The sequence below is a fragment of the Cryptotermes secundus genome, unplaced genomic scaffold (assembly GCF_002891405.2).
Source record: "Cryptotermes secundus unplaced genomic scaffold, Csec_1.0 scaffold280, whole genome shotgun sequence".
NCBI classification, from domain to species: Eukaryota; Metazoa; Arthropoda; class Insecta; order Blattodea; family Kalotermitidae; genus Cryptotermes; species Cryptotermes secundus.
The window spans coordinates 2,193,924-2,218,954 of NW_019720566.1; the positions used below are offsets into that span (position 1 = coordinate 2,193,924).

Here is a 25,031-nt window from a genome sequence, read left to right on the forward strand (position 1 = left end):
TACTTGGTCACCCTTGTTACCTCCACCACGACCTCCTACGCTTCCTGTACCGTCATTACACTCTCGGTGCTGGATTTGCTCCAAATGCCCCCTCCCACTCCCACTTTGATGCATTTAGTGGCAATTGAAATGACCTGTCCACTGTAACAATGGCACAGAGAAGGTCGGAAACCCCCGCACCCTCCCCCTGTCATTGGTTCAGTATATATTGGGAGACGCAAGGAGATTTCGCGGTGTCGTGTGTTTGTTATCTTGGAAACGTGTGTGATTTGTTTTGAACAATGCGGAACGTAGTCGTCATAGCTACAGTGTTGTTAATGCTCCATTTCGTCTCCTACGATGCCTTGGTAAGCACAATAGAGTAGCTCTATAAGTTAACTGCAGTTTTAAACGAGTTCAGAAACATCCATAGCGTAACCACTATGCCGCTTTCGCTCCACTTCGATGATTCTAAAAAGAAACGCAAGACTCGCGGAAAAAATTTCGTTTTTCATTCTCTACAATTTTTGTTCGAAATATTCTTCGTTTCGATAAATATTTGACAAGTTATGCATAGAAATGCATACAGGTCTCCATGTAGTGTAAGTAAGTAAAGATAGCCCTGTAACAGGCTGTGGAGGCCCATAGGGCTGTGAGATGTTGAGGTTCTCACATTTTCTAGACAATCGTCTCATAGATGGCGGCAAGGTTGTCAGCTCTACGCGCCGGAAGCACTTTATCCCCAAGAATATTCCAAGAATATTCCTGGTACTCATTTCTGTTAGAGGCTGAGTCGAACCCAGGGTCATAGTGCGGCTGGAAGGATTAAGTCAATTGAAAAAAAAATCCACTGACCTCATCAGGACTTGAACCCGCGGCCTTCCGGCTTGTAGCATAGTGCCTCGACCAACTACGCTACCGCGCGCCCCTTTCATGTAGTCTTTCCTATTTTTCTTCATATATTTACGTTTCGTTTAACATTGCTATCTGTAGCTTAGATGATATGGCGTTAAATTGTAAGATGAATGGTGAATAATATAATTTAAAGGATTTGGAAGGAAACGACTATGGCTTCGTTTAAGGTCAATCCTCGAATCCGTTTGGAGGTATTGAGAAAACCCATGAAAAACAAATAGGCACAATTTTCTACAGCATTTATAATAGAGACACGTTGCACCACAATATGCATCCATATTGAGATTTCACTCAACTTTATCGTATTTATTATAAACACTGCCTGATGATGGTCTCATGAGGACCGAAACATGAAACGGTAAAAAATAAAATTCAATCTATGAGATATTGATTTTAATTGTAATACCATCTTATCTTGTTGTGTTGACGAATACGTCACCAAAACATATACTTGTGAAACACTGCACACTATAAAAATACGACAGTCTGTGCCCCCGACGTGTTCTGAACCGGTCACTTCTAAAACAAAAACCAGCGTTGCTATCGTTTTCATATCTTAAATAAATTTGAATATGTCAACAATGTTTACTAAAGCTGTCCAGTACCAGACATTATGAAGATCTGTTCTGTGGATTTCGAGACAATTATTCGTTGCAAATGCGCACAAACGGTCGGCCCAGAAACATCTGCGACAGATGTCGCATGGAGCCCATCAAGAATGGTGAAAAAGTATGTTTTGTTCGCCTGCCTATACGCCATTTATACAACCAATTTGTCATTTAGGACCGGTTTAATGAACTCGAATTAAACACAAGATAATAATCAATAAATGGTACAAGAACTACTACCTTGAGTTTCGTCTTGACGAAAGATACTGGTCGCACTTACGTGAGTTTCCGTCCTTGTGTTCGTTCATCTTGCTCCTTGATGCATGAGACAGTAGCGATATGACGAAATGATATTTTCCGAAATTTAATACGGGCAGTTCTATTCCGATTCTGAAAACAGTTGGTCCCGAAATAAGACGAAACAGAAAATAAAAACGTAAATTGAAGTCCTTAAATAAAAAAAAATTAAGAAAATGTATGGACGCTGGAAATATAATTCATCTCAGTACTGAAACACGAACATCAAAGCCATAAATAGTGAACCAATTATAGCCCTTTAAAAATATAAATTTTTCTCACCTACACAAAGACGTAAAAACAGTAAAAACTACACGCTCGTAGGCCTATCCCAAAGAAATCGTTTCCACAATTGAATCCCTAAAATTGAATCATCATAAAGCCGTATTCAATATAAATCAAGGCATGTAATGTCTTAGGCTTCATAAACATTACAATCGCGGGTCTATCGCGCTCACGGTAAAGATTCCTGCCCGTATTTTTCTGCCTTGTCTTATGGTAATTGAGACCATAAAATCACTTTACCATCCATTCAAAGAGTCTTATGCTGAAGTACTACGTACAATCCGGAAAAATTGTCACCAAAGAAGCCCAAAGCTTAAATCGGACGTAACACTGAGTAGAGTCCTCACAAAATTTTTAGAATAATTTTGGTTCACAGTGGACAGAACTCGACAGGATGATCTATAGTTATCTGTTAGTGGGCCGCGCCATAGCTCAAGCGGTTAGCCGCTGGCTTCCCACCTCGGAGGCCCGGGTTCGATCCCGGATCTGGTCAAGTGGGATTTGTGGTGGACAAAGTGGCGTTGGGGCGGGTTTTCTCCGAGTACTTCGGTTTCCCCTGCCAATCTTCATTCCACCAATTGCTCCACAATCACCCTTACCTATCATCTGGGCTGGTACAATAGGCCAGAAGTGGCCGCAGTACAAGGGACTTAGTGCCACCCCACCAGCAATAAAAAAAGTCTGTTACTTTATATGTGAAAGTTCAAAGTTGCCCTGTGCCTAATTATGCATCGCGCCACGAAGATGTATAGGCTGGAGGTACGAATATGTGCATTCTTAACCTCAGCACTAGATGGATGTATGGTTAGCCTTCAAGCATCATCTGCATTATTCCCAGTATCCATTGAACAGGAGGCTGGTTGGGTCCTAGACCCGATCCGAACGCTGAATTGAAGAGAGAAATCCACATCCCTGCCGAGAATCGAACCCTTACCTTGCAGCCTGTGGCTGCACTATACTGACTGAACCACCTGGGCTCAAATTATTTAACGCGTAGTACCGAATGAGACGAAGTGGTTGCTTACGTAAGGTGCATTTGAAAGAATGAGAAAGCACTGGTGACATATCCTAAGGCAGGCCTACAATAGCCGTATTTGCCTGCAACGACTAAGAAGAACCACGAAATCTCTGACAGAATAGTCATTATTGAGCCAAAGATTCAAATCTGTACCTTCCGAATACAAAGTAGTGGCATTACTACTATTCAAACCTGCTCGGTTTAGTCTCTAAAAATATCAGTTTTCTTTGTTTAAAAATATTCGTATTACGTGATGCGTGACATGTTCCGAACAACATGACCTCCTTTTATGTAGGACACTGCTCTTTGTTGAGGCAGTTATGGCTAATTTGCAGCCAGTTATAACGGAAGAGCTCGGTACGCAAATTGAATTTAATAGGTAGACCAGATACAGAAAGCTTTAATAGACTTCTTTTATTCAGTATTTCTCTTATAATCTGAACAAAATGCTCTGGCATAATAACTCGTATTCACGTATGTGCGTTCTATGCAGTGTAATATAAACATGACATCACATGCTCTGTTAGGCCATATAACTAATGTGCACCGTGTGATTTCCTCATTGTGACTGAGTTTCGCCGAAGTGCGGGCCAGCAGCCATTGGAGTAAATTTATTTCCTAAATATTTGGCCCCACATTATCAGCATTATATCACATATACGGCAAATCGTAGTACAGGTATGTGGTTAGAACCACGACATACTCGTACTTGCAATATTTCGAAATGTCGAGGAATTAAACAAATCAAACCAGAACTTCAAGAGACATGACGTCTAACTTTCGTAGTCGCATCGCTTTCACACTTAACCCAGTATCACCGGAAACGGGCATTGGAATGTCTTCTACACCAGATACAGATTTAGTATCTCCGTGATTCAATAATCAGAGCTTCTTTCGTGAAAACAAAGGGTACTATGTTATGTTGAGGCTGGCTGAAGGGGAGAGGAACAACTCATGAGATTATGCCTACTCCTTGCGTCCTCTACTGCTGAGACCCGCGCTCAAATTCAGAACTTCAAGTCCACGGAATTAATTCCTTTCTGAGAAGCTAATATTCGTTTAGCTAGTCAAAAATTCCGCGCCTAATGGAACCCGAAAGTCCATTACAGGTTTCCCAAGAACCCGTTTCTGGTCCTTGTGTTGAGCTACATAAATTCAGTCCACACCTGACTTCTTTAAGATCGACTTGAATATTATCCTCCTGTTTATGCCTAGGTCCACATTAGTATTACATGCTGTATGAGGAGACTTCAATAAGCAAGGGCAAATTGACTGGCTATTTAAAAAGATTGGACGCAAACTTATGAAACTACTACAGCATATAGAGATATCTATTGGGCAGGTCCTGACAGCCTGCAACCGATGGCAAGATGGGCGCTATTCGAACCACAGTGCGAGAATCATGGCCGCCCCGCCAGAAAATTACACCAGAGGGGAGCAGCCTTCTGTAATAAGATTTTTGTGGTCAGAATGGGTGAAACTGAGGGAGAGTCACAGAAAAATGATTCAGCAGTATGGTGGAAGCTGTATGAGAGAAAGGAAAATGTACCAGTGAGTAGAAAAATTTCAAGAAGGCCTAACATCTGTCGCTGATGAACATCGCTCAGGTTGCCTGTGCATAGCCGTCAGTGATGCGAACGTTGCTCACATGCACGCACTTATTGGTGAGGACAGACGGATTTCTGTGAGCACTGTTGCCACTATGTTGAGCATTGGAGTTCGATCTGCATATGGTATCATCCATGAGGCTCTCAAATATCGCTGTGTTCCAGGTGGGTGCTGAGACAGTTGGCCGATGAACACAAGTTGAAGCATATGCTGAAGTGCAGAGCTTTCTTGATTATGTTATCATGACGAGGGCGAAGAGTTTCTTGCGTACATTGTAACAGGGATGAAACCTTTGTTCATTATTATGAACCACAATCCAAAAGACAATCAGTGGAATGGCGACACACCATCTTCTGCCAAAAAAAAGTTCAAGTCGGCACCCTCTTCCGGAAAACTTATGCTGACATTGTTCTGGGATATGAATGGACTAATTCTCGAACATTATCAGGAGAAAGAAGAGACAGCCACAGTTTAACGTACAGCACCACGCCGGAAGAGAAACTGAATACTGCAATTCGCACTCGTCGTCGCATACTACTATCCAAGGGCGTCCTCCTCCTCCATGACAATGCGCGACAAGACACTGCTGTTGCAACAACTACCACCATTCCGAAACTGAAATTTGAGAGCATGAGTCATCATCCTTAGAATCTAGACCTGGTTCCATCCGACTATCTTGTGTCCTGGATTCTTAAGGAAGCATTGCGAGGACGAAGACTTCACAGAGACGGCGAGGTGGAGGAGACTGTGCATTCCTGGCTTCGACAATAAGCACAAACTTTTTTTCTGCTGTAATACAGAAGCTTGTCGAAAGATGGGAAAAGTGCATTGCAAAGGACGGTAACTACATGGGAAAATAGCATCTTATTTAGATCTGTATATATGATATGCATTTAAATATAATGCAATATGTCCTTACTTGTTGAAGTCCCTACGTACAATATTCTAATACGAGCAAATTCTACCCTCTTAATTGCTGATACGATTCCCTTATGTGTGAAAAAATCTATCCCTATATTATGACTAGCATTCCCGTATACTCGTCTGCTTATTCAATTCCATCATCGTCCCATACGACTTCTTTCACTCCACTACATTTCAATTATATCAGTCTTTGCTAATTGTCTTTGTATTGTGCTCAGTGTACCTGACCTGTATTCTAAATTCCAAATCTCATGTCGGTTTCCCGTTAGTATCATTGCAAATAATCCGTCAAAGTCCGAAGCTCTCCGTAATACTTCATAACTGGATTTTGTGGCGAGGAGCGGTTAGGACCCAAAACAAGCCCCACCCTAGAAGACGATCTTTTGTCGGCTGTCCGAGAGTTCTTATTCAAACATTTGCAGTTGCGCCCTATATCTGGAATCCCGTCTCTTTCATCCGTAACCTACGGGTGCGCCATGCCGCGGTGACACGGAAACCATACACAAATTTCAAATTTAGAGCAGCCAATATATAAATTTGTACCGAAAATATGACAATTTATTCTTGGTCTGCTTAACGATGCCTTCACTAGCTAAATTATACAGCACTGACTTATGGGCTGGCTAGTAAGCAACGGATTGGCCGCGCCATAGCTCAAGCGGTTAGTCGCTGGCTTCCCACAATGGCAGCCCGGGTTCGATCCCGGATCTGGTCAAGTAGAATTTGTGGTGGACAAAGTGGCGCGGAGGCGGGTTTTTCCCGAGTACTTCGGTTTCCCCTGCCAATGTTCATTCCACCAAATTCGCCATCATCATAATCACCCGAGGCAGGCTACAATAGGCCAATCAGTGGCCGCCGTGCCGAGTGGACCCAGCGGGACTCCACCCCCCACTAAGCGATTCTTTTTTAATTATGCAACGGATTGGAAGGATGTGAACGGGTGCAGTGGGGATCTAGTCTGAGATTCTGTCTCGATATTAACACAAAGGGAGTGAGGAATGCCACGAAGTTTGTTCTTAAGTTGGTTATTTAACGACATCGCCAGTATCGAGACTACTGTTGGGGATAGGATCATTAATGAATCTAAAACAGTTGGCAGGGGAAACAGAAGTACTCAAAGAAATCCTATCCCAGTGCCAGTTTATCAACCACAAATCTCAGACGATATATGGAAGCCAACCCGGGAGTCCGTTGTGGAAAGCTAGAGACTAATCCCTGAGCTATGGCACAACCGGAAAACCACAAAGAATTCAATTCAAGAGAGCCACAAGTTTCTTTAAATTAACTTACGTTGTTTCTTCCTTGACAACAATTATTTTACCATTATTCACAGACATCCACCCGAGCAGGTCTGATAAATCAGTACGTCATCGGCGGACTCACAAGTAACGAAGATCAAATTTTAGTAACTATGTAATACCGTGTACTCACAATTGTGTCGAAATACAGCAGCATTGAGGTACAGGCCTGTGAATTCAGTAAAGGTGGTCAGCTTCAACTTCAAACTGCCTTCTTCCTGGCGGAAAACCGCCGGTGTCAAATGAAAATGAAGCTGTGGCAATAGGCGCGCATGTTCAGTTTCAAGCTCCGATTGCTTTTAATTTCTGGCGAAGAAATTTTGGGATCACCTGGATAGGATGTTAGGGGACTCGAGTCGCTGATACAGATGAAAAGGAGGAGGGTAGCGCACTTCATTCGGCCGATTTTACGTCAAGGTACCCACTAGATATAAATCTGAGTGGGCCCCGGAGCCACTCTGGATAAGTGTTGGTAGAGATGAGTTAACTTCAAGCTCAGGCCGACTTTACTCCTAAGTAAGGAGTCTCCTTAGGAAGTATGAGTACTCAGAATGCTGTTGGGATTAATAATCGATGTTTTTATTGCAACTCTAAGGCGCGACCGGACCAAATGACGAAGACAACAGAAGAACCCAAAGTGACAGAGCAGTCCGCGGCAATGACGGGCAACATGACCGAAAGCGAAGATGAAGACGACAGTGTGGAATCGGGCGAAGACGAACCGGAGGACCTAGACAGTGAGTTCACTAAGATCAAGAGACAGATTTGGTACATTTATTCCGATCTTCTTGGAGCAACGACAGTCACTCAGTTACGTGTGACCAAGTGAAAATCACGTAGACCGGATGACACTTTGAGAGTACATCTAATTNGGGCAGATTTGGTACATTTATTCCGATCTTCTTGGAGCAATGATAGTCACTCCGTCAAATGTTTAACTTCCTCCTTTGATCACTTACGTGTGACCAGGTGAAAATCACGTAGACCGGATGACACTTTGAGAGTACATCTAATTCCTTCTACTCCTTGGTCAATCTTCTTCTACGTGATAGTGTAAACGTGCTTAAAATTACTACATTTTCTTCAGTCTGTGGCTTCAATTTCGGCCTAATTTCATTTTATTCCTTTTCTTCTCAATAAGTTCTTAATACTGTATTCTTTATATCTCTCTCTTTCTGTCTTTTTCCTAATAGCCGTCAGTTTTCTTAGAGTGGATATCTTCCATTTTCCACCTAATATACACATTTTATTAACACATTATTTTACAACTGACAATTTCCACGAAACGCCATACAAAGGGCACGCTATTGGTATTTACTCAGGTGCACATTCAAAGTTATATGGCACCATGATCTACACTTCAGCGTTTCGCTCCTTTCTAGACACCAAACCATGGCATAAAGCTGTGTGTAAAGATCTCTGAAATATTAAGCCATTTTAGTGGATTTGTGTGGTGTTTGTCCTTTCGCCAATGGGGTTGAATGTGTACGAATTTTCGCATTCAATGCCAACAGACGTCTCTCAGATACGGTACGAGAAGATGTGAGACATGACGTAAAGAAGAAATAAATTTATATATGCAAAGTTTTTCAGGAATGTCAGAAAGCTGAAGATGAAGTACTGAATTGGTTTAGGTACGGGTCAACCGACGTTTCGGAGGTACATATCGCGTCCATATTCAGGTTCGAAGAATAAACCAAGCTCTGCTTGCCATCTGCTTTCACGCTGATTTCTTGCTCGGCTTATTCTTCGACCCTTAAGATGAAGGTGATATGTTCCTTCTAAACGTCGGTTGACTTCCAACGGACTATATGGAGTTATATCTCAGAAGATAGAACTCTTCATAACCACCGCTACAAAATAAACCTAATGTGTCAGAATGATTATGCAATACAGATATAATATACAATGTTATACACATTTGTATTTGCCCTATTTTCAGGTGGTGAGGGTGTAAAAACTGCTGTTGATTCAAAGGTAAGACCTTTCAAGAAATGTCTCAAGTTCCAACAATATTAAACTATGTAAGTCTTAGGAGCAGTCCAGTGATTTTCAAAACAGTAAAGGACAGTTGAAGAAAAGAACTTTCTTGCATGTCTCATAGTAGATGGTTTTATACAGTCATTTAGTCACACATGACTGGTTCTTCATAAAATTGTGTGACTGATCTTATTTTATGCAAGATAAACACATCAGTGGTAATGAACCACAGACATTCCTGACAACTACCCCCCACTTTGTCTCATATGGAAAAAAGTCATTGCTTTGTATTTGTGTACATATGCCCTTAGTGTGTGTGTGCATCTGTGTGAAACTTGGAAATGAGTCCATGGAAACTTACGAAATTCTTACAGCTGATATTTGGAGAAGAGACGTTTAGTTGCATTAGAACACTGGTCAGTTCTATTTAAAAAGGGCAGCATTTCACTTGAAGGTGACCAATGTCCCAGTTCTGGACATCACCTCACACTTAGGTTATCATCTATATTTGTGACAGATGGTCAAATTAGTATTTGGATGTTCTGGGATATCCAGGAGATTGACCTCAACAGAGGTGGGCCGAAATATGCAAGCTGTGTTCAAGGAATCACCCGCTCACTACATGGCCTCTGAAAGGATTTTCTTGACAAAAGTACAACATTCCATAGTTTCCACCCTCATAATTTATACTTGCTTTTTCAAGATATTCAACTCTACAACTGAAAAGGACTGTCATCAGTTGCCTAACAAGTATGTGCAGATGGAAAACATATATCTAAAGGAATACAACTGCCATTTCCTGGGTAGTATGTAGGTCCCAGACCTTATTCCATTTCTTCTTGGCCGCATTTGTTCAAATAACAACTGAAATATATACTTAGGAGCACATACGGCTCTAAGAGGAAGTGACAAGAAGCCGAAGGAAAGTGCATAATAAGGAAATTCATAATTTATACTCTTCACCAAACATCATTAGGGGGATGAGTTCTTATTTTTTCTGGGATACAATGCTGCACAGTCCATTGCAATTCAAGCAATGTTTCTGAGAGGTACGTTACAGCAAGCAAAGCTTGCTGCCTGCTTCATATTGGTTTCTTGTTTGGTTTACCCTAAAACCCTGAAGAGGATGTTAACATGTTCCTACAAACGATCAGTTGGCTTTAATGGTGTTATATCCCAAAAGACAGAACTCTTCACATGTACTGGTGTGAGGACCTCAAATCATACACTACTACCATGAAGAAATCAAAAAGCATGAGATGGGTGAGGCATACCAGACTGATGGACAAGGAGCATAAATACTCTGGTCAGAAAACCTGAAGAGTGGATGCTACTTGGATGACCTAGGCATATATGGGAGAATATAAAAATGGATCTTAAAAAGAGGTGAGAGGTGGGTGACCAGTGACAGACACTTTTGAACACTGTGATAAACCTTCAGGTTCCATAAAAGATGGGGAATTTCTTGAGTACCTGAATGACTATTAGCTTCTCAAAAATAATTATGCTCTGTGGAGTTAACTGTTATTAGAGGAACTGAATTTCACTGGAAGAAGTATCTTGAGGTCAGAACAAGACCTGATTCAAGATGTAGCAATAATCATTTGTTCGATGTATATTTAAACAGATTATGTATTCTTTCAGACAGCCTTACCATGTCCATCAAGACCAACAGAGATCACAGACTTGGAGTCACAGTGCGTAGCAGAATATAAGGCAATGAAGAAAGCAAAGTGTAACACAACAGGTAAATTTCATAACGAATTAAGTATTCTACGTGTATTTTCCCGAACATAATGGGAACTTTCTTCCCACAAAATTGACTGCATATTCAGTTTTTAGATATGTTATTATATACTTAATTTTAAGATGTAAAACTTCCCTTTAAAGAAGAAGGAATAGTGCCTTTGAAAATAAAAATTGTTAATTTTTAGTGTGTGATCCCTGAAGCAACATTTCTGCTGAAACTGCTATGACTGCATTAATTAATCATTTAATATTTCCTCAATTTATCCATGTAAACACTAAGACATCATCTTAATTCAATCCATGATTTATTTTATCCGTCTTCTAGTGCATACATTTATTTATCCCCTCTTTTCACTCTCACTACATGTTTCGGCACCAATGTGCCGAAACATAAAATAGTATTTTAGTATGTAAAGACAAGGCATGCAATGAATTAGTTTGTCGTGGATTGGATCAGCACCTGAAGATGGCACATTGGTGCCGAAACATGTAGTGAGAGTGAAAAGAGGGGATAAATAAATGTATATAAATAAATATAAATAAATAAAAATTATTTTAGTATGCAAAGACAAGGCATGCAATGAATTAGTTTGTCGTGGATTGGATCAGCACCTGAAGATGGCACATTGGTGCCGAAACATGTAGTGAGAGTGAAAAGAGGGGATAAATAAATGTATGCACTAGAAGACGGATAAAATAAATCATGGACTTAAATCAGTGCAACAGGACGCTAAAATATAACATTATTAATTCAATCATTATAATATGCAATGATTATCAGTGATCAAGCATAATATAAGGTTTCAAAGTTAAGTTTTCACAGTACTCTGTACTGGCATAAAACTAAAAAAAGTAGTTGGGATATTAAATCCCTTGTCTACCGGTTTCAGAGTTTGCCAGACATTCCAACAAATATAAATAGATTAAGCTAAATTCTCCTGACTACTTTAAAATGTGATCTAATTTTTCAAACTAATTCAAGAGTAACAATTAAAGATTATCCCTGCTAAATTCATATTTCTCATTCACTTAACACAACACAGAGCACAAATATGTGTAACACATACTTTTCCATAAGCACAGTCTTCTGATGAAACTCCTCTGTATGACTAAATTTATGAGTGAAAATTAAAAACTTTGTGTAAAACAGAAGAAGAGAAGATGAAGAAGATGAACACCATGGAATCATTGGAAAATGGTTCTCACGCCTCACACATGGGAAAAGGAGAAGTACCAGTGGCAGATGACATGGTTTCAGCAGAAGGCAGAGTAAATTTAACAAGAACAAACAAGCATCAGCGTAAGAGATCAGTGAGTACATTTTGCTTATCAGTTAGTGATCAACACACATACTTCAAACATCATATACTCTTTATGTCCTAATATTGAGCCTGACTTGTTATCACACTGAAAGAACAAGGTCTGGAGACAGGAACTAGCAATATCAATTGGACCCAACTGAGTAGATTTTACCTGAAGATGGAGACAGAATCCAGTCTCTGAAACCTTGTTTTGAAAAATAAACAGGATGGTGTTTCTTAGACAAAGACAGGATGATGGATAATGTCCAAAAACATAATATTTGTATTACAGAACAAACAGTTAACCCTTATCTCTTGACTCACTGGCCTTCTCCAGATTCGCTTAGTGGGGGATGGAGTCCAACTGGGTCCACTTGGCATGGCAGCCACTGATGGGCCTATTGTACCTGCCCCGGGTGATTATGATGATGGAGAATTTGGTGGAATGAAGACTGGCAGGGGAAACCGAAGTACTCGGAGAAAACCCACCCCAGTGCCACTTTGTCCACCATAAATCCCACTTGACCAGACCCAGGATTGAACCTGGGCTGTCGCAGCGAGAGCCTTCTCCAGATACTCTGACCATTATGGCCTCTATTCTGGTGATGAACCATAAACATATATTTAGCTTTCTCTGTGTTTTCCCATCAGAAGTGTAAGTTTGCTTACAAATGTTATACATTGTCACTCCTCTAATCCTATTATTTCACTAATTTCAAGTCCTGCTTTCAACTGTCAGTTGTGCCAACGCTGTTCTTCTGTTGATTTCAAGCATGTTCATCAACAAATTATGCAGTCAGTTGAGGTGTATCTGAAACGGATTCATCACCTTGACAATGCAAGGAAATAAACCACAATATATTTGGTACATCTTGAAACTTACTGCAAAATGCTGTTTACATTTAAAGGAAATACAGTCATGATACGGTCAACATTATTATTTCTTGGGCATAATAAGGTAATGTATAGATTTACAGACAATTGCCAGACACATCTTTCATCCTTCCAGTGCTGGTCTAACACTACACACAAGAAATGTCAAGGAATTTTGTAAAGTTCCAGTGAATTCTGTTCAGCTTTAGTCTGAATTGTTCTTATATGACACGTTATGTTGATCTTGAATTTAGCACTCTAGGTCAGTTGCTTGTAGCAATACAAAATATGTGTAATTAAATAAACAGGATCAACTGATATGTAACACTTTATCATTGATATACCAGTAACTGATGTTGACTTGTTAGGTGGTAATTAGATAGGCAGAGCAAATATTTGAGATATTATTGCCTGACTATAAATAAGCTAAATGGTCATTACAACAAACTTCTAAACTTCATTTTTACATGTGTATAATTTAATTCTGATTTATATTTGTATATTAAGACTATGGAATTATGTTTAGAAACTAGAGATAATAAAATTGAAACCTATATTATTTTTAGTTTTCTGTGAATTTAAATGGTCATTTTTCCTATACAAGGACATAGAAATCCCTTGAATGAATGCCCTCTGCATCTCCCATCATCTATTAAGCCTCCTCCTCCACCAAACTTCCTAATATTCCCTTCCAGTCAAGCCATTTTGTTCACAGGAAAACTGATGATAACCTTCACTAGCAACAAGCACTCTGGGCTGGCTGGCTTAGGCCAGAGGGAGTTGAAGTGAAATACAACAGCAAGTAGAAAGCAGGATACTAAGGGGGCTGCCATTCCTATAATCCACACAACTTCTTTATGTGACCAAAGTACAGTATGGACATAAAGCTTAGTTGATGTTAATAAATTATAAAATATAAAATTTTATGTAAACAAGACAAGAAATAAAAACACATCAAAGAGTGATAAAGTGAGTGGGAGAGGGAGGATTTTCATAATTTGGATCTACAGATTATAAGGGATTAAATCAAGGAAGTTACAATGAATTACACATGTAACTAAGATGAGGGAAACATGAAATATTTACACAATTTTATGGGAAAATTTAACTTTGAAGACCAAGAAGAAGATGGCAGGACATCACTAAACTGTTTCAGGGAATCAGGGTGGGGATGTCAAATGGATTCAAACACCTCAGGATCATGTCCATCTCTGAGTTTTGGTGCTACTAGTTTTGAATCATCAGGTTTCTTACCAGCAGTAGACAGATCCCCATCCCCAAGAATTGGTTGTGTCCCATATTTTGAAATAAAACACAGAGCCTGAGATCCTACTCCTGTGTCATCTCTTATATTTGTATTCAGTTCTTTTAGAACAGGCTGTTTTCTCTGTTGCAGTGCCACTACTATCAGTGCATTTTGAAGAAACTGGATGTGGTAAGAACCCTAAACAAGTGTTTCTATTACATGATCGCCTTCAAGTTAGTGTCAAATACATTATTCAGTATCTAAACTCAATTTATAAATGAAACTTCTGTGACATACAAACAGTGTGATGTAGACTGGAGAAAAATTTGCAGTTCTTGACCTCTTCATGGACTTGAAATATTTTAGAAGAAATGTGAACTTTATATCAAAACACCTGGAGAATTACTCTGCTACCTAAACCCATTTCATCTGCCCTTGTCTTGTAGCTAGATGATACAACAATGCTGCCAAATGAGGACATGTTCAAGATGTGGGTAGCCAATAATATTACTGAAGATGGAGAAAAGTTACGGCTACAGGAGAGAGTCACAGTATGTTTCATTGAACTCAGAGAGTTGGGGTTATTCAGCACAGATAATTCCAAGACAGAAGCTTCAGGAGATGCTTCTAATGTCAAAAAGGGTGAGAAATCACACAGTCCTTACAACATGTCTGATTTTGTGAGCATCCACATCATATTCGAAATGCTAAAAGTACAGTAATAACGGGTCTGGAAATGTAGGAAACAAGTTTATGTTCATATATGAATACATAACAAAATTAAAATCCTGAACTGCTAGGAAATCCTCCCAGAATATGGCAAAGTATGATTACTGCCCACTTTCCAGATACTACAAAATTATAGTACTGTATCTGTATCGGCAGAAACTAGCTCAGTCAGGCAAAAACAGATACCAAGCGTTTGCAAAAAACTGCTTAGGGAGTGTCTGGACCTAAGCCTGATGAACAGAGGCAGAGTGGTCACTTTACATTACGTGTTTTTTCTCTGTGGCATGAAGGGGTATGGGGGAATAAAGGTAAGACTCCATACATTCTAGATAACATATTGAGGTGAGCAGTCAGATTCACAAACTGGCTATTTTATTCCTACGGAAATAATTCCTGGTGCAGTCACTGGATAGGTGTTTGGCAATGCCCAGAGTGTCTTAATGCTGCTATGAAGTGGAACATTCTTGGTCCTAAAATTTGAACATGTTCATCAGTCATGGATGGTCACTTTCTGATATACTTCATAAACACATAAGAGAGATTCGTATTTGTATTCTATTGTCAGTGTGATTAAGCCAGCATGGTTCGAACATGTGATATGCATGAGGGGAGAGAATGACTTTGTGAAGATGTGAACTGGATACAGTAGACAGTATGATAGTGAGCAAACTTTAGTTCCATAACAAGAGTATAAATTCTTGATTAAACAAATTGCTCAAGGCAGATTCTGCACCATGGATATGATGTAATTTAATTTAAGTACTGACGAGTTCCAAATTTGCTGTACAAACACTACTAAAGATAAATGTTGGTTTATATATCCTTTCTATTGTTTAGTCATGCATACTATATAAAGGATGTATGACAGAACACAATCTAGAATTCAGCTTTGGTGTGGCACTGCACCTGAAAATTTAAAGCCTAATAATTACACTCTCATTATATATAACACAGGTGTGTTCATTATCACTGCCTAAAAAAGATGCTACCACTAAGCCATTTTCTGACTCTGATGCATATTTTCTTGAATATGATTTGTCATATCAGAAAAATCTGTGAAATATGAAATATTACTAGTCTTACTTTTGTGCAAAATTCATTCTCCAATATTTTGCAGACCTTAGCACTATGTTCATTTACTGCAGATATAAATATGCTGTCATGAAATTAGTCACATTAATACAACTAACTAATTCGATGGAGCTGAGTCCTTGAAAAGCCACTAGTCACTCAGCCACTCAAGAATTTCCCCCAATTTTACAGAACTCGAAAGTTCATCACAAGAGCCAACCATTGGTCCCCATCCTGTACCAGATAAATCTATTCCACAACACCCCATCTTACTTTTCTAAGACCAACTTTAATATTATTCTCCCACTAGGTCTTTCTAGTGGTCACTTTCCTTCTGGCTTTCCCACCAAAACCCTGCATATATACCTCTTTTCTCCCATAAGTGCTACATGCCTCATCCATCTCATTCTCCTGGACTTGAACACTCTAATTATATTTGGGGAAAAGTATATATAACAGTGGTCATAATCAGAAATTACAAGGTGGTTCAAATATGACTGGGACTGATTTTTTGTAAACAAGCCGCACCGCGAAGCAGCTGTGCGACCTTGAGAGAGTGAAGCCACAACCTCCACCCTCCCTCCTGTTAGGGTTAGAACCTGTTCAGTCCTGTCTGGAAGTTGCTAGAGTGATAAGAGAACGGAAGGTACCGAAGAGCGTGGAACAACGCATTGTTATCAAATTCCTCAGAGAAAACGTCCAGTCCACTGAAATTCACCACAGACTCCAACAACAGTATGGGGAAGAGTGTCTCTCACGGACCCGTGTGTTTGAGTGGTGTAAGTGCTTCAGAGAGGGCAGACAGCGTGTGGAGAATTAACCGTGTGATCGTTGGCCGCGAACATCCATCACCAAGCCGAACATTGATCGTACAGACATGCTTATTCGTGAGAATAGGCGCATCACTATCAAGGAAATTTGAATAAGATCCGATCCAAGCGGAAGACAGGTGGAAAGCGGGTAGCCTTCCTTCAAGACAATGCACGGCCCCATACAGCCAAAACAACAATGGAAACCCTTCGGATATTGAAATGGAACCTTCTGACACATCCACCGTACAGTCCCGATTTGGCCCCAAGTGATTTCTACCTGTTCGGAAGGCTCAAATCAGGCTTGCAAGGCATGTGGTTTGTGGACGACGACATCATCATCCAGACTGTTCGGGAGTGGATACGCCACCAACCACAAGTCTTTTTTTGGGGGGGGGGGGGCATCAGGATGCTTCCAGAAAGTTGGAAAAAATGTGTTGAGTACGTTGAAGACTGACATCTGCAAGAAAGTGTTCGGCAATTATGTCCTTTTTTTAAAAAAATCAGTCCCAGTCAGATTTGAACCACCTAGTACTTTTCCTTGTAAAGGTAAAAAAAAGGTAAACATATCATTGTACTTATGTCTTGAAGACATATGGGGGAGTGGATATACAATTTCATTATTCTTGACCTCAGCAGAAGATGGTGAGTGACAGCTTCATACCCCTGCCACTTTACTCCTGGGAAGAAAGCATCGAACACCCACTGGACAGGAGGCTAGATGGTCCCCAGAGCTAGTACAGATAAAATAAACTCCGTGGTTTTAGGCTGCAAGCAGACTATACCGACTGAGCGACCACCACTTATCAGCGAAGTTAGTCTCTATGGTCTAGTGGTCAGACTTCCTGGCTACAGATCCAGAGGTCCCGGGTTCGATTCCCGGTGCTACCAGATTTTATGAGTAGTAGTGGGTTTGGAACAGGGTCCACTCAGCCTTGTGGGGATAGTTGAAGAGCTACTTGAATGGAAAAGTAGCGGCTCCATTCTAGAAAACTGAAATTAACAGACGTAGGGATTCATTGCGCTGACCGTGCAACACCCTCTATCCACTAAAGTTGGCAAACTAGTACAGATGCTAGGGAGAAAAGAAAAATGTCTTGCCCCGGCCATGAATCATAGCCCAGTTGACCAGCCTCTAGCTTTGTTGCTATACTGACTGAGCTAAAATACCGTTAAATACTTACCATGTCAGAAAATACTTCAAATAAAATTTTCAGATCTTAATATGGTCTATATTTTATACCATTACATTCACATCAGTTCTGAGGCCCATCTAACCTCCTATGCAGCAGGTACATGAAACTCTAGAAGTGGCTGGATCATGAAGCTGTCATCCATCTCCATTTAGGGCTGAGGATATGAATGTGTCAAGCTCTACCTCTGCCCCACCATTCATCTTCATGGCATGGTGCTCAGAGGGACTTTATCACATATGAATTTGTTTCTTGTGCGTTTTAAGAACTACTGTTACAATGGAGTTAATGACTGCATGTTCGGGCCACACAACAAAGAATTACAAGCAGTTGCAAGAATTTTCACTTCTCTATGTCGTCCAGACCAGCTCTGGGGCCCACCCAGCCTCCTATCCAATGGGTACTGGGCACTCTTCCACCAGGGGTAAAGTGGCGAAGGTGTGAAGCTGACCATTCACCTCCAACTAGTGACAAGGTCAAGAAAACGTGGGTCCATACATCCATTCCCCCATATGCCTTCATGGCATAACGCTTAATTAGTTAAGCACAAGGACAATTTCACTTTTTAAAATAATATTAAACTTATATAAGCAAAATAAAAGAACACTGAGGAAAAAATCTGAAAATTAAGGAAGTTCATACTGATGAACATCAAATGCCAATTACCTGTGAAATTTTATATTGTGTATATGTTGATGCAATATTCACGTGGAAGCTAATGATTATGTTCTAATGTCACAGGTAAAACGAGCTGTGACGCAGCATTGAAACTACTCAAATGTCTTTCTAAACAGGATAGTGAGGTATGTATGCAAATGTAGCTACTTTAAGTTAATAATCTGTTTGTAAACAATGTATATTCTACTGAATCCCAAAACTGGAGGAAACGCTAACATGAAGAAAAAACTAGTAACTAGTAACTTTACTTGAGTAAAGGAACAAGTTGATCCTTTAAAGGGACACTGTACATCAATCTTAATTCCATCACATTAAGGTGCAACTAAATAAATAGTCTTTAAATTGGTACACAAGTATTTATGGGCTTTCTGTATCTACTGACTTCTTCTTCTTCTTATACCAATAAGAGTGCCACCGTTACCTAATACAGGAATTGTGCCAATAGAAAAGGAAAATGATATAAAACAAAATGGATAGATATTATTGCATCACTTCTGTTTCAGTGTCCTGCCTTCAAGTTCCCATGATGCTGCGATCCAATGGGCATAATTATAAATATGCATATAAATATACATTAAATATAGGACAATAGTTCAATTTCCAGTATGTAGTATTCTAGTACCTTGAAAATCTGTACAATATATTTTACTTAAAAACCAGCACTGATGTTTAAATACAAATCTAGTGTTATAAACAAACTATTATCACAGCACAAGTAACAATGCTGAAGACAGTGACATCCATAACTTTCAAACTGCAGTTACTTTCATTGGATGGAATCCAATATAGGTTTCATAACCATCACCTTCAAGCCACATTATATTAACCTCCCTGTCCTGTAACTTTCAGATGCTAAAAAGGGGTCCTCAGCAGGCAAAACGTTAACTGTTTCACTTTCAGTGAACTGAGTGAGGTCCATGATCTTATCTGGCATGAATGTGTAAGAGGCTGGTATTCACAGCTTCAAGGATTAGGCATAACAGCCTGATCTATTCTATAGTAATACCCTTCAGAACAAACCATCCTTTTACTAACTTCCAATATTCCTCTTCCCTTATGGAAAACAATTCAAAATGCTCTTATGTATGACTTTATTTCACCCTTTCATCATGTTTCTGCAATTTATTTTTGTAATATGATATATAATTCCTCTTTTACATTTTGCTATGGACTTCAGAAAATCCATTTTTGTACATTTCATGTTTTCTTCCTGTTGCTATCCTGCCTTTTGATCTACACGAAAAGATGCTTATATGTATACCTGTAAAAGTTTTATTTTTAGAAGTTCATTTTTTTTTTTTGAAGTATTCCATGGAATATTCGGTCCTATTTTTAAATGAAATTTGTTTAGTTTCTATCACTGTTTATGTTGTTATGCATTTTTCTCCTCAGAGAGCCAGTGGCTATTTTGTTGAAATTTTAAGGCTGTAAATCTGAGTTACTTCATGTAATAAACATGTTCCTTCCTGAAGTCTCACTTTCATTTTGCCTTAACTACACATCTGTAAACAACATACAGTTCAATTTATACTATTAACAATAATTCTTTGAAAATCATGTTTGCATGAGCCAAATCTTTGTTCAGGGATAGAGTCCATGCAACATATTATCAGTGTCTGTTTTTAAATCAGAGGTTTCATCTGTGACTCAACACTTGGTTGCTGATGAACTTAGTTGTGTACACCATTTAATATGCATGTCAAATTCATTACTACACAAGAGCCACACTGTGATGATAAATGTCTCAGACTGGCAACAATTTCTTTTCATCTAATGGCTTTAGGTATGAGTATTTATAAACAGGGTAGAAGTAGTTGATACAAAACTTACATTTGTATTCCCTAACAACTACAGGTTTTAAAAATTTGTACATTAATATTCCTTCACATCAGACAGTTGCAGTCAAGTGGTTTACTCCCTTGCTTCATATTCATATGATCGCAAATTCAGACCTTGGGCTGGAAACAGCATACCTCAGTCAGTTCATGCAGGTACTGAGACAGTGCCTTAAATTAGGCCACCATCACCTCCTCCTGTTCAGTTTCCAATTTCCCACCATTTGTTGCAATATGAGCTACTAAAAGAATCACGAAATAAAATGAGAATAAACAAAATCAAACAAGACCTTTCTGATGTCACTATTATCTCAAGCTTGAAAATGTGAAGGCTATAATTTTTAGATATCTCATTTATATTGCCACTCAACCAAATCGTTTTTCAAAAGATACATCTTTTACTTAAACTCAGTCCATAGATGAGTACAAATTCTTGTGATGATACTGTTTCTTCACTGATGACAATTGGCTATCTTGAATTCTTGAGTGTCACCTCTATGCATATCAATTAACATTTATTTCATAACTGAGTATCTCTGCACTTCAATAAGATCCATTTGCAGATCTTCACCTGCTCTTCTGATATAAACATCAAGTGCTACAAGGAACACCGAAAAGTTTACTTCACATAGCTTGAAACTTAACATCCAATTCATTTCTGCAAGACTCCAGTATATTGTGTACAGTAAAACATTACAGTCATCTCACTCTGACTTAAGGATCTGTAAGTTTCAAAATGCACCAGATTATCCTTTTATTTGAATTTTCCTGAGCCGATGACTTGTCTTCAGTTTTTATACTGTCACACGTAGACACAACTGCCTTATATTTCACTCAAAAATGTCCTACTCATAAAAGTGCTTCGTGATAACAAGAGATGGCCAGATCTTGTATCCATTTAACTCTTAATCCCAATCACATCTTACTCTTTCACTTCTGGAATGGGGTGATTTAAATGCTCAAACTAAAAAACCTTCTCAGCGCCTACAATTATGACAACCAGTAAACCTCGTATGATAACAAAGATCTTTGTATTCATTTTCCACATCCACGAAATGAAGCATGCTCTTTATGACTTAATCATCAGACACACATAAATATAAAAACTGACTTTCCTTTTCAAAATGCAGTTTAGGTTTAGTATTTTTTCACACAATACTTCCTAATGAATTATGCAATGCAAATTGTGAGTTTGGCTGCAAAGTTTTTTTTTCCTTTCTTGGTACCAGTCATTGCAGAACCATCTGACATTACATTCTACACATACACATACAAATATCATGTAGCAGTTCAAGTACTGCACCAGTTTGTGGAAAATATCTTTATACCAGAGTGTCATGCATCAGAATTTATTAAAAAATAACATTGCACCTTAACAATACCTTCATGTTTTCATAAATTGGCAATGAGCAGGCTTAACTCTTTAGCAAGTGCTTTAATCTATCTCCCAAGTCACTAGTAAGGCTATCATCATACATTCAGTTATTGTGGCTCTATAGTCTAGCCAAGTTTTAATGCTGTTTTGTATCAGCACTGGTCGAATCATGTCAATACTGTTAACTGTGAAACAGCATTTGCCAACAGTCACAAGTTGGCCAGGCACATTACCAGTTGTGTTTTATTTATGAGAACTGTTGCACTTGACATACTGGAATGTAACCTGAACACTGCAAGCTTTGACTGTACTCATTCATGTTGAAACTGGAATAATCTGGCATTCTTGCCAGAGTTGGGGCTTGCTGTATCACATGCAGACAAGGACAGGGACCAAAAATTGTGGCTGGACTGTAATAAGACAAATGTTTTTTAAATCCATTTTATCACTGAACATGACCTTCACAGTTTCAATCAAGTACTCTTGAATAAACTGGCCTTCTGTGAAAGGTGTGGCATGCAATATGAGTAAGACAAAGTGTAACTTGCCTTCACTGCTACCTACTCCATATTACTGTGCAGAAAACATCTAGCTGCTTCATAGAGCAGAATTTAATTCACAAATTTTCTTTACTATACTTTCCATCTTGCTTTTGGAGTCTTGACAATTGCACCCAAGGTTGTCCTCTACAAATGCTGTTTGCTGATATGTGAAACAGAAGACACAGTCTAACTCTGGACAAAACATCGCATCTCCAACTTGTCTTGAAACATGACCTATTTTGGGCTTTATGCTTGAACATGGGTTTGAAAAAGGCATTGTTAGGGGCACAATTTAACATACTCGCCAAAACAATCACATTGAATGACAACTACTGTTTGACTGCAAAGGAAATGGTTCGGGAATGCAAACCATCATAATACCACTTGTCTTAAAAAACTGGTCACGTCAACAATGGCAGCAACTTAGGTTTGGATGAACTGGCTAGCTAATGGCTTGGTACAAGACAATCTGCCCACTTCTCTTATAGCATGGAAAACTCGGGTAAACTAAGGATGATCTTTTGATATGGGTTAGCTGCTCAGGACCACCAGAAAGTAGTTAAGGGGTTACATGCAGCTCAGGAGTTTAACATGCTTAATTCATAAGTCGATTTCAAAAACCCATCTTTTCTTAAGATATGCTGCGATGCTCACATACAGTAAACAATGACTACTATACTAATTTATGAGTTATACCATCTTCATTTGCATATTAGTAGTTGATAGTAATATAGAGCGAATAGTTTTTCTTAATATTGTGAAGTTTTGCTTGTTTGATAAAAATGTTTGCATAACATACATTTCCTGGGCCAATATTTTAGAACATATTTTGTAGAAGAGTAACACACGTTTTCTTCTCCTTATAAAATGTGTGTTACAATTACTGTCAGATCTCAGTCTTCGAGAATGTAACCATTCTGTCACCCAGTGTACATCTGAAAACATCCAATAAGTTCCACATTTATGTTATCACGAACATTTATTCTTAAAAGTTCATGCACTGAGAGGGAATATATACATTTGTGTATGAGTACATAGGTATTTTAGCATCTTCACAATCACTGGTTCAAAATTATTTTAATTCTGGCTATTCAAGCTTTCAATTCCTGAGACAGGATTCAGTCATAATGTATCTTTATCATTATCAATTCATTATTTTATAAACATCTTTTTTAATATGTGCTTTATGCTGCAAATCTTCCACACATGTTCAATTTCTTAACATCTCTTGGACATATACTCTTTCAGCATGCTTCTTTCATTCATTTAATTTTTGGCTGTATCTGTGTTCTGTATATTTAATTCTTCCTTTCTCCAATGGTTTCTTCAGCTGCAAACTATTAACAATTCTCATTCTAAATTTGTTACTGGTTACATGAGTTTCATACATATTTTCTTCCTTTCTCCAATGGTTTCTTCAGCTGCAGACTATCAACACTTCTCATTCTAAATTTGTTACTGGTTACATGAGTTTCATACAAATGTGTTATAAACCTTTCTCTTAATCCTGCTGCATTAGTATCTTATTCATAAGGCATCTCCAAACTCTGCACTTTCTCATCACATACAGGGCATGTAATTTAAAAGTGGATCCTCTTGTAAACTGTAATGGAAAGCTTCCCACAAGATCATAGCAGGCACTGAGTTTTCCAAGAGCTCATGAACGTATGATGACCAAGAACATAGATGAATAACATCCACAATAACAAAGTTCATTACATATCAGACAAGAATGGCTCAGACTATTGTTATCAAGTTTCCACATTCAATGTTGTATTTCATAAAACCATAGTGGAAGAGACTGAGTACCCAAGCAACTTCACCAGAAGGAGACTTAAATGAAACAAGGGATGACAACCAATTTCCTTGGGATGCCTCTTCTTTATTCTCTCTGAATAAGAGAATACTAGCAGAAGAGAGACTAACATTCTATCAGTGACTATGAAGTATAAAATATCTGCATTCCTTTTGCAGTTATACAGACTAATTTGGAGTTGCAAGTAGCAAACTGTAAAAACATCTGTGTGAGTTAAAAACTGACGAGAATCTAGAACTGCTCAGTCCACTGCAGTTTTACCCAGTGTATATCCACAAACCTATTGTGTTTCAACTGAAAACCTGAGCATTTTGTGATAAAATACTCCTTATAAATAATTTAGGAATGCATTGTGGAAGAGATGGGCCATTCTTATTGGTGGAATCACAGAAACATAGCTTAGTCATAATAAAGGTTCAAAAAGAATCTCATTACTGGGTACCAGCATTTTTTTTTAATTCGCTTAGTGGGGGGTGGAGTACAACTGGGTCCACTTGGCACGGCGGCCATTGATTGGCCTATTTAACCTGTATGATGGAGAATTTGGTGGAATGAAGATGGGCAGGGGAAACTTAAGTACTTGGAGAAAACCTGCCCCAGCGCCACTTTGTCCACCACAAATCCCACTTGATCAGACCCGAGCCGCCGCGGTGGGAAGCCAGCAACTAACCACTGAGCTTTGGCACGGCCAGCTATCAGTATTTTTTAATTAGCTCCTTCAAAATAAAACGTCTAGAAACTATAAGGAAAAACACATCCCTTCAATATTTGTACTATGCATTTAAGGATATTACTATTGTGCTGTATATTTTACAGGAAAATCAAATCTGTTTTACCATTATGAATCATGCATGACCCCGTCTTTGTTGACCAATGTGTGGCAGTTATATGGTAGCTCAATT

At 38.9% G+C, this 25,031-nt stretch overlaps 1 protein-coding gene across 1 annotated transcript; it reads left to right on the top strand.

Moving 5' to 3' along the window:
* The first annotated feature begins 218 nt into the window (after positions 1-218).
* LOC111868731 lies at positions 219-20,032 on the top strand. Its single transcript, XM_023859661.1, has 9 exons — positions 219-347; positions 7,528-7,669; positions 8,875-8,909; positions 10,557-10,659; positions 11,812-11,972; positions 14,232-14,270; positions 14,528-14,723; positions 18,625-18,686; positions 19,065-20,032. The coding sequence occupies exons 1-9, from the start codon at positions 282-284 to the stop codon at positions 19,086-19,088; spliced, it is 828 nt and encodes a 275-aa protein (XP_023715429.1). The 5' UTR covers positions 219-281; the 3' UTR covers positions 19,089-20,032.
* The last annotated feature ends 4,999 nt before the right edge of the window (positions 20,033-25,031 follow it).